We start from the raw sequence: 11,482 nt of genomic DNA, 5'->3' as shown, positions 1-11,482 counted from the left end.
GTGTGTGTGTGTGTGTGTGTGTGTGTGTGTGTGTGTGTGTGTGTGTGTGTGTGTGTGTGTGTGTGTTGGCCACCAGTGCTGCAGGGAGGGCCTAGTGATCAGCAGCTGAGCCTGTGTCCCGCTGGGAGCCATCACTGCAGAATGGAGCAGGTGTCTGCAGGCTCATGCACAGAGACACACACACACGCACACACTGTAAAGCTAAGTGAGCTCCCTCTCTCTTTCTCCTCACTGTCTCTCTGTCTCCGTCTCTCTGTGAGTCCTTTTTTTTTTTGTGTGTGTACACCCAACCCGGCAATTTAGTCTGTCCGCAGGGTGCCTTTTAGTGTGTATTTCATCGCACATTACCATGTTTTTGATCATTACCTATTTTTCATACCCATCGACACTGTAGCCGAGACATAAAAAAGGCTGGAGATGTTGATGTGATCCATAAACAATAGAATATTCCCAGAACAGCCAGCTGCATCAACACGTGCGCCCACGCCCAGCCAAAGGTCACCTTTCCGTGTTCAGGGACTTTGACCTGAAAGAAATGACCGGTAATATCACCTATATAATGGCACGAGGCAGGGCTCAGATGGTCTGGAGACTCTGTGAACTCCTGAATGTGTCTTGACATTCATGACAAAACAGCAGTAACACGCTGATTATATCATTTCAACAAACAAACACTGAGTAATTATTATAGAGGTGGGCGAAGAGCACAACCCATAATCCAGCAGTAAATAAAAGGGTCGCCCCCACCACCAAAACACCAAAGCAGAAGATCTGAACCTGCTATTATTCCCACGCTGAGTGACTGACAGGTCTTTTAATACATGGATTAACATAGCTAAATATAAGATGATGATAATGTTTATAAACGCAGCAATAAAACAGGCTGAAGATTTCAATTATAATCTGTTAAAAATAAACAATATGCAGGTTTCATTAAAGTCTCCAATCATATGCAGTTTGTACAAAATGATAATAAAATCCATAATGCAAAAGCATGCAAGCATACATAATTACCACAGTTTATGTAGTCCTGGATTACATATATTCGTGTTGGGCCTGTGAATTGTGCTAGGGAGTTACCTCAAGTCAGTGGCTACATTTGTGCTGTTCAATAGGTTGAATGAACAAAATAATCTCACTTCCCGCTGATCATTTTTCTTCTTTAATTTGAAAAAAAAAAAAAATCCCAATGCTGCTCTTTTGCTTTGTACAAAAAGCATTTAATTTCAGGGACAGATTTGTTGCCTCTCTTGGACAATGTTTTCACATCCAGTTGCAGTTATTTCACTCGGCTTAAAAGGATAAATAGAGAGAGAATAATGAAACAGACAGCACTGGAGAGAAAGCAGCATTGTGTTGTCAAATCTGGTGACTTATTCATATTTTGCTATTTGCAAACAAACATTAACATGGAAAATTATAGAAAATAGAAAAAAAAGCCTCATCTACTATTTGACAGTGAAGTGAAATTCACAGGTTTTTTTGACTGAATCTAAATGTCATTTCAGGTCAGCGCTCTGAGGTGTATGTACTGGATCATGCAGATTTACTGAATTAATTATAAAACTGACAGTGATATCACCATGTACTGTAGATATGTCAGCCTTATAAACCTTGACAAAAGACGTATTAGCCAGAGCAAGCCCTTTACTGACCTGTCTGTGTCTGTGATAATCTCACTCAGATGGCTTCAGCTTAGTCATCTCCTTCACAATAGACACAAATTCATAATGCAAACAAAACCTGCTGAAGGAAAGAACCTTAAATCGCCTCTTTTCAAAAATTAAAATTTATAGCTTACGGCCCCTTTGTCAACCTAAATTCGAGATATTATATGGAACAGACGCCCATTTTGTAGGTGACGATTCCTGACCTGGCGATACCGGCAGTCATTTTAAGAGCAGTGTTGTGAGGAAATGCGCCTTATTGTTGTCAGCTCAGTGACTGTTGATGCTGAGCTGACAAAACACTGCCGATCCATGAGTGATTGTCTGCGTCTGAGATCCTGGCATGTTGATGAACAACACTATTTTTTTCTCCTCTCAGAACTGATAGTATCAAAGTCAATGCATTTTTATTGATTCACTAATTGCCGGGGATGAGGCAAAGTATCTGCTGTCACCATGAATAAATGATGTATGGCTGACTTGTGCATTAGTGCCGGGGAGTGACCATTGAAGTTACAGTAGCAGGCCATTGGTTCCACTGGGAGGTGTCTAGTAATTGGGGCCTCTGTGTTCTGTGTGTTCAGAAAGTAGTTTTAAATGTGCGATAGATTTTTCTTTTCAATTGATTGTCTTAAGTAGGAGAGCTGTTCATGAAAGGGAAGCTAAATCAGGATAAGATATTGGAAATTGATTAAAATACTATTTTTGTCAGAGGGGAGGCCAACACTAAGTGGTTCCTCTACACAAGCCAGAAATGCAACAACAGCATCATCATTATCTGCTAACCCCTCACTCCCATTAATAATAAATGTATTCTAACAGCAGCATTCCGCTTTAGCATGGAGTCTGTCTTGAGCCAAAACATTGTTGACTACACTGTAATGTGAGCTAATTTACAGGAATACATGATTTTATTTTGACTATAACTTATTCCTGTAAGAGTAAGAGAATATTGTGTAGATGTTAATGTGTTTGTCTTGGCTTAATTGAATGTAAGATTATGCAGTGTATGTACATTTACTCATAACATAACTGCTGCCTTTTATAGCCCACGCAATATCTTGGCATTTTCGTAGTGGAAAATAATTTCTAGAGTGTTTGTTTTTTCTATGAAATACGTTTTTTTTTCCCTCTTAAATCAGCTAAATGTTTCAGCAACACAAAATAATCGAAACATGTCTCTAAGCATGTAGGCATTTACACTAAAACCCAGTGGAGTTTTTCTCGTTGTGCATTGCCCACTTGCTTTTCTTCAAGCATGAGAAAGGGCGGTTAAGCATGAAGTGACATTTGGAGAGCTGGATTTGTGCAGCGTGGGCATGTTTTGGTCCACAATGCTGTAGGCCAGCCCTGTGAAGGACTCTGGATGTGTCTCATTTCTAAAAGGTTATTCCTTATCAAAAGCCACGGTGCAGCCATTTATGCAGATCTGATAGTGTGAGATTTCTGATGAGGTTTTAGACGTCATTATTACAGATGGTAGGTGGCGTTTCTTTTTTGGTCAGAGTAGGAGATTCTGCGACAGAAGAAAACAGGGCTTGTTTCTGCAGGGAGATGCGTGACTACAGAAATAACTAAAATAAATAATAGAAATAAAAAAGTCTGACTGTGAGCCGCAGTCCAAAGAATCTCGTGTGGGATGCTCTGTGTGCTCTCTGTTACTAAAGTGTGTGAGTGCGTGTGTGTGTGTGTAAGTGGGGGGAGTTGTGATTAAAGGCTCTACCAGATGGACCACAGCAGTCACCCTGTGAGCATGGATGTACCCCGACCGGGATCAAACGCAATACGTGCTGCCGTCCCCCCAGCCCCAAAGCCCGCCGCTATACCCCATGATCAACTGACCCACCACACTGTAGCATGACCACTGCTTTATTTCACGCTTTGGGTTTCGACTACAACAGCAGAACAATAGAAAATTAAAAACAGTGTGACATCCAAGTCATCATGCACACCTTTGAAACTCAATCAACTCCAAATATAATAAACAGATGCCATAGCATTTACTACACATCGATGACAGTTAACGGCCAGACCAAACTTCATGATCATTGTGTGAGCTGCTGGCCTGCTGAAGTTGAATGTCACCCCATGCTGCGGACCACTCTGTTGTCCAAATGGACACTAATCCACCAGAGTCCTGTTGAGAATACACTTTTAGTGCCAGAACACATGCCAGACTCAACAGCCAATGCATAGCTAAGCCTCTCTGGGCACCTCCACAAGGCTCAAAGACCCAACATTATCTCCTCGATTTAAAAAAAAAAAACCAGCGTGTTTGCTTATAGGAAAATATGAAATAAACTAATGTGTTCTGGTTTATACCTTCGTTTTCTGATTTTTGTATATGTGTAAATATGAAGTGTTTTCTAGTGTGTTTCCTCAAAACACGGATGAAGCAGCTGTCTAAGTATTATTTTGAATTAAGTCTACAAAAGAGGAGTGAGTTTACACAGAGAGTGAACAAGCGTTCGCTCCCTGTTCCACAGATAGAGACAGAGCGTTCAGCCTGAGCTTTCAAACAACCCCCTGTCACATCTCTGCAGTCTGCAAAGCTCCAGCCATACTAAACAGCTTTGAGTTAAAGTGGAAGAAAGTGGCTGTGACAAATGCAGCACAGCCTTCTTCCGGGATCAGCATGAAGAATTCATTTCTGATCTGAGGAGTTTCTACCAGGGAGAGTGACACAGGCAGGGGTTAAGCTGACGGTGTATCATGCCCACTGACACGGAGGGAAGAGGGTGTAGGATGAAAGCTTCAACTAGATTAGTTAAATTCTACCAAAATACTTGTCTTTAATATAGTGTATGTTTAAGAAACATGCCATTCAAGGAATCCACTCTCCGTCTCTGGGTACCCTGAATGCATACATTTGTAGAATGGCAGGCCTGTGTAGGATTTAGTTGCTAGTTTTTCCAAGTGAAAAGATTATCCAAAGCAAAATGTCAGCTTTTTTATTTGCTCACAATCAACATCAGGAACAATGACCCCAAAGCATTAAACTATAGCTCAGTAATTAATGTCGCATTTTCAGTTTTCATCTTAATATGTTTTCACGCCTTTTAGTTAGTTTGTCAGCACGATGGCTCAAAAATGTAGGAATTAATATCTATGTCTTTGAAATAATGAGCAAATTATCTGATTTTCTTGCCTAACTGTAGGATTTGGGACTTTAGATAATTAGCATATTTAACCACAGCTACAAAAACTGTGCAGACAGATATTTTATTACAAATCCAAAGGGCATACTTTCAGTGTCAGGATATGATTTTGCACTGGTAAATTGAGATTTTTTTTTTTTTTTGTGCACACAGGCTTTTTTCTCATCTTCACCCATTAAGTATTTCAGTGACTGGCTGTGAACTCGACTTGGCTCCCATGATAATTTAACATCATTTACTCTCAGCAGTTTAAATAAGGTGCCGTTGTGGTGATTCTGCTGCTCCTGCTTAAGGACATCAGTGTTCTCTTAGGATCAGCTTTTGTGGATGAACCACTCCCAACTGCTTCCCTCCATTACGAAATTGTCAGAGCACCATGGCACAGAGCACCTTGCTTTTGAAGAGAAAGAAAAGAGGTGATTTGATTGAACGTACAACAGCAATGCAGGTGCACTGTGCGCCTCTGACCATGAAATTACCAAAATCAGTATCCACACTGTGTGCGCCATTGATTCATGAAAATGAAGCCCCTGGTCTTAACACTGAAAGCAAACAACAAAAGTCAACTGAGTCCAAACCGCCCATTGTTGTCCAGATACAGCCGCATCGTGTTAATAGCTGTCTGCTGTCTGAGACTCAGTGATGCTGAGTTTGTCGCTGGGCAGGGAGACAGGCAAGTTGAAGGCTGTGATTCTCATTTGTTGATTGTTACCGGCAGAGGGTGGACACCTGCCAGGAAAGAGGCGATCATCAGTCTGAGTAGCACAGCAAGATGCTACTACTGCCAGAACTTCAATAGAGCAACTAAATCTATCCTTCAAGGGCAAATCAAAAAGAGCCTAAGTAAGCCGTGGCATACTGAGGAGTGTGTTCTGGTCTATTAAATGTATTAGGCTGCTCTACTGCATAGACTGCTGTGATATTTTGCACTGAAATCAACAGGGCCTGAAAAATAATGTGTTGGTCTCCATAGCTCTGTTACACTATTGTTTTCATTTTTGGGTACAGTGCTGTTGCCATACACTGCAGCTGGGATAATTCAGTTTCAGATTGTGTTTTCCGTCTTATGTCATTGGTTGCATTAATTTGCTCTGAACCTGCGAAGATCAGTTTTGCTGCAAAACACAAGTTTTCCTTCTCTTGTTAATAATCAAGGTATTTTCTTCCAGCACTTTAAGGTAACACCTCTGCTGGCATCTTCACTTCTCCTCCTTTAAATAGAAGTCTTATTATGCAGAGTGAAACATAAGACAGGTGTTGAAACACTGCGTCTGACAGTTAACAAGACTCAAACTGAGAGCATCCACAATTATCACTGTCTGCACACTGCATATTCAAACCTGCTATACCGCGTACACTATTCTTTACCTGCTCTTTCACACTTGGTATCAGAATACTATGCGTTGGCTGCTACCGGAGTATAGTGTGTATGTGCAGTACTGTGCCACCAGTATATTCAATAGTTGTTCAAGCCTGGATTCAAACTGATTCTTTTTTTTAGGGCGTGGCAGAGCAACAGCATCGTGAGTTTGTGTAAAAGAACCAGAGTGAATAAGAGAGACTAAGAGGGACAACACAGCCTGCAGTTAATCCATTAAGGTCTGTGACGAGGAGGGGTTTAGGGTGGAGAGACAGGGCAGAATCGAGGGCAGGAGGAGTTCATGTCAATTAGCCAGCTCTCTGCTCTCTGAATTAGCAGGCTGGAAACACAGGCTGAAGCACACTTCTGGGGTCCAGCCCTTTAAAACTCCGGCTGTACGGCAGTCACTGTGGAGGACTGTGTCGCACTTCATGAACCAATATGCTGTTTTTTTGTCTTTGTGGTGTCAGTTATGAAAGTCTGTGCATGCACGTGTTTGTGTGTGTGTATGGATTCAGTTTTGTATGAGTGTGTGTGTGTGTGTGTGTGTGTGTGTGTGTGTGTGTGTGTGTGTTTATGGATGTGAGCCAGAGGCAATCGGTGAGATGGGGTTTCACATTGCTGACAGTATGGCTGGCCTTCCTGGGTTAAAGCCACAAAAGCTTTTTAACTTTCAAAACTTTTGCAGAGGAAAGAAATATCATTTACCTCCTCAAAAACTATTTAGCATCAGTCATCATCTAAACGGCCAAATAACACATCCAATCAACGCCATGTACTTTTTTTGTGCAAAGTCTGACAAAATAGGAATGGCATTACAAAAGAGTAGTCAGTACCATTAATTACTTATTTGACAGTTTTACATTTATTCATTATTTAATTTATTCACAGACATAAACTCTACAGTATAGAGAGGCCTACTCCACAAGATAGTAAGCGACAGTGCAATATCTCTAACATCCAGACTGTAAAGTATCTCAGCATGGATGTCCTTGATTAAATATCACAACCACTCCCTCCATCTGTCCATACGCGTTTTTATAATACACAGTGTGTATCCTTAACTAGGACATGGCAGCAACATGGCTCCATCTTTGGTATGTGTCTGTATATCATAACTACACAGACAGACACTCACACTCGATAACACAACGCGCTGCAAAGAGCAGATTGTGTTTATAGCTAATTTACTGAGTAGCGGCAGTCACTTTCATTGCTTTGTAAAACCATGGTCCTGTAGAGCAATTTACTAAAATGACACGCCGAGCAAGACAACTGTGAGAGACTATTTTCACTTTCAAATCATATTCTCATTTAGAGAAAAGGTTATTTGGATTATATTACAGAGGGAGAAAGCAACCTCAAAACACTGTCTTTTATGAAATAAGAAAATGATCTCCCTCCGTTTTCACCCCACATTTTAACTGCCTCTGCCCGTCAACAGCTAGAAGATGACAGAATACAAAAACAAAATACAGGCGTGATTTGTGATTCAGGCATGGCCACTGACCTACCTGCCAGTTCTTTACAGTGAGAAATTAAAAAGCAACAATAAAAACCTGACTGGGGATATTACAGGCAGTGAGATGGGGAATGTTTTTTCCCAGGTCCAACCCAAAGCCTTTATTACACCCAAAAGGTCAGAGCAGAAGGATAAAAGATGGACAGGAAACTGAGGGTTTGTTGATGGTACTATTCAGCTGCAAATGTTGCTTCTGTCCGCTCTTTGGCAGAAAAGATACGGAAGCATGTAACAGACGAAAAGGGAGACAAAGATGCACATTCTATTTTAATTCATTTTCTTTGTGTTTCATTCTACAGTACTCTCCCTCTGTTGTGTTATATACAGTATATGATCGGGACAAATCTCCAGACTGCGAGTGCCATCATATTCTATTCTATCTGAAACAATAGCAAGCTTGTTCAGCCCATCTTCCCCTGTGTGTGTGTATGTGTGTATGTGTACTGCTCAGGCCTAATTGAAGGCGTAGTGAGGATTCTCATTAGTATGTCAGGCACATGGTTCCGCTAGGCTAGCTAGCTAACTTTAGCTAACCAGACAGGTGGAGAGGTCAGGGGTGAAGTGGAGAGACTGGGGAGCTTTAGTTCGCTGCTCCCTTTTTGCCTCTGTGTTCTTCCTGTTTTTCCTCTTTACTAACAGGGTTTTTTTCATTGTGTTCATCTGGGAGCTAATTTGTGTAGCTGCTCGAGTATGTGGTTGAAATTCACAATTCACATTTGTATAAATACACCTACCATAAATATTAGTGTGGAGTACACATGCTGTATGGTGCATCACACCCTTTCTTCACAATAGGGGATTACAATAGATTATATCTACACACAGCAGGACCTTTAATGAGGTACACGGGACATCATTTAACTCCACTATTGAGATGCTAGCAATTCACACTGAGTCTGATGTTTTGATGGGAACTTGAATATCAGTTTGCTGTTTTGCTCAACCGTGTGAGAAGGTGACAAAAGGTGCTGTAAATGTTTTACAAACTGTAACTTGGCAGCTAATGATTATTTTCATTATCAATCAATCTATCTTGTTCCATTATTATAATCTGATCCTCATCTAGTCTATAAAATGTGATAATATAGTGAAAAGTGTCTATCACTATTCCACAGATTCCGAGGTGACATCTTTTTTTTTTTTGTCTGACCAACAGTTTGCTTGATAGTTGACTCAAACAATTAATCACTGATCAAAATTGTTGCAGATTATTTTTTTCTTTCAACTACGCGATTACTCTATTTTTTAATAATCTGTAAAATGTAACCATAACCAGGAATTTCCCCGCTTTAAAACAATTGTAAATATTGCGTTAAACCGTTTAGTGATAGATTATTATCACATGCCAGTGGCACATCTAAATAAAGTGCGATTGTACCTCAGGATGTATCTTGAGCTGGAAGGAGAGAAGAAACCTCTTTGAGCTTAATGGATGTCCACTCGTTACATTAGCTCTGCCAGGCCTCGCACAGCTGAATGCTAATTGAAACAAAGCGGCAAGAGAGAAAGAGCTGACTCTCTGGCTGCCTCTTGTTGGCTTGTTGAACACAAAGGAAGCAGTATGATCACGTGTTGGGAAAACTGGTGATGTTTTCATCTGTTTTCTGGAAGTAAAAAGATAATATCAGAGTCATATACAAAATGAGAGGATGTGCTTATATCAACAGCAGGTGCTTGAATGTATCAGAACATTTGTCAGACAGAGCACGTGTGCACATGAATATGCTTATGTGTGCTTATCAAGTAGGGTGTGGGCCATCATGCATTTCAGTATGTTCAGTGTCTGAATGTGTGTATGTTTGAAGGTACAGCCAAGTGCTGCTGCCTGCCAGGTAACTGTGTTAAAGGAAGCAAGAGCTCCCTCTTCTTGTCTGCCTGAGATAGAGGCCAGCTGGACAAAATCGACCTGAGGAAGGTTTGCTGCTGGGCATGGAGAAACTCCTTTTTTATAAATATTAATTTAAAAAATACAAAAACTCTTGTGAAGGTTATAATTTGTTAGAATAATTGGCAACAGCATCAAACAAGTCATAATTTTATAGTTGCACTTGATTAAATAGGTCGTTTTCAGCCCTGCTACCCATGGTGCACAAGTCTAAAATGATCAGCTGCTTTAAAAGGAGCAGTACGTGCTTAATGACATAAAGAGAGACATATAGGAACGCGGTTACAAACCACGAGACATCTCCGTGCACGATTTTAAGCGTATGTTGATCTCAAGCATAATTATTATCCTTGAGGTGAGGGATAATTAAGTGCATACATGAACATGAAGTCACCTTAACTGCTTTCTGGTGCCTTCCTCTGCTCACGATGCTTCCTTGCTCCACACGTCGTGGACCACACGAGCCTGCCTCCTCCACTCGCATCCGCGAGCGCACCGCCCCGTCCGCACCTCCCCAGCCAATGGGAGACCGCGAGTGAGATGACTGGACATGCCATAAATGGCTTTTTGGGGAAAGATAGCGGGGGTGTTCGCGCTGAATTTTTTCCTCTGAGTGGATTCTCTTTTCTCGCCCGGTTGTTTTGTTTTAGTTTTTCTCTACCAAGCGCAAGCGTGTTTCCACTCGCACGGGACAGGGCTGCAGGTTGTCGACACCCACTGGTTCGCTTCTGTTTAGTTTTTGGCTCCGCTAGACTCACTACACGGTCCATTCATCCTGTGAAGCACGCCGCTGCTACTCTATCCGCTTCGCCTCCCTCACTTCACCGGCTTTTACAGTTTGTCCGCCGAGAACACCGTTACCGCCCGTCACACCGACACAAGAATGGTCATGGTGAGTAGATATCATGGGGCACACATTTTCTGTCGCACTTGTTTGTTTCTTTATTATGCCTGCATTATGCCGCCATCTGAGCTTTATTTTAATGGAGCCATATAGGGTACTGCAGCAGCAGACAGGTAGCGCCGTGCTGTTCTTTTTCTTTCTTTTTTATGCCTACAGCTTACATACTGACAACCGCTTTCAGTGAATCACCTTACCTTTATGATTCACTACCGATAATCCGATAATTTAAAAACAGTTGACTATATAGCATTCACGGCTACACCTGTATGGCCAGGTGTGTACTGACTGTCCAAGCGTTTCTGTGCATAAATTCGTTCTGATTTTAGATTTAAAGCCCAACATATGGAAATGATGAACTACTAAAGAAGCAGCCACTGTTGTTGGAGTCGAATTCTGCTTGTGTGTGTGTTTTATTTTGAAACGACGTATTCAGGCATAGTTGGAGAAAAATAAATATAAAAATAGAAATAATCTAATCTACAATTCCTTAAAGACCCCACTCATTATTTTGTAAGACAAAACTGTTGGATGGTCCCTCAAGTGTGTGTAAAAGTGTGTGTGTGTGTGTAAGGGAGAGAGACAAGGAGTGAGGGAGAATGAGTTAGTCTGTATACACACTCATGTAAATGTACAGGGGATTTTAACATGTACCTAGTAATAGCTAATTTATACACAGTGCTGCGCAGGCATCCTATTACCATAGTGCCTGAGGCTGCAATCACTCTCCAAGAGCTCTGCTCCGCGCTGCTCTGCCCGGCTCACTCAAGCACAGACCTCAGCAGCGATTGATTGCTTTGCTGGGACTCTGAAAGCCTTTTCTCTGCCAAACCAGGCTGAAGCTGGCGTGTGCCGACAAGGGCTCAGAGCCAGCCAGAGAGCGAAGGCGTTAACACTGAGGGAAGGGGAGGTGAGGCCAAGGGCTGACAGGCAAGCCAGGAAGCCAATCACAGACTCTAAAAGAGAGGTGGGGGAGAGGGGTGGGGGGT

The 11,482-nt window shown here is 41.7% G+C and overlaps 1 protein-coding gene across 4 annotated transcripts in view; it reads left to right on the top strand.

Moving 5' to 3' along the window:
• Positions 1–11,482, top strand: part of elavl4 (ELAV like neuron-specific RNA binding protein 4) — a 77,745-nt gene that overhangs the window by 4,643 nt on the left and 61,620 nt on the right. The window contains exon 1 of one of the 4 annotated variants that reach the window (XM_087172820.1): positions 10,198–10,484. The exons of the other annotated variants lie outside the window; for them this stretch is intronic. Coding sequence (XP_087028946.1) covers positions 10,476–10,484 — 9 coding nt within the window. The 5' untranslated portion in view covers positions 10,198–10,475. Of the gene's footprint in view, positions 1–10,197; positions 10,485–11,482 lie in introns of those variants that run through there. 4 annotated transcript variants of the gene reach the window in all.

Source organism: Seriola lalandi, unplaced genomic scaffold, assembly GCF_002814215.2.
Source record: "Seriola lalandi dorsalis isolate HSWRI2012SDOR001 ecotype SW California unplaced genomic scaffold, Sedor1 jcf7180002053835, whole genome shotgun sequence".
In the NCBI taxonomy this organism is placed as follows: Eukaryota; Metazoa; Chordata; class Actinopteri; order Carangiformes; family Carangidae; genus Seriola; species Seriola lalandi.
This window is presented reverse-complemented; position numbering and strand designations above follow the sequence as displayed.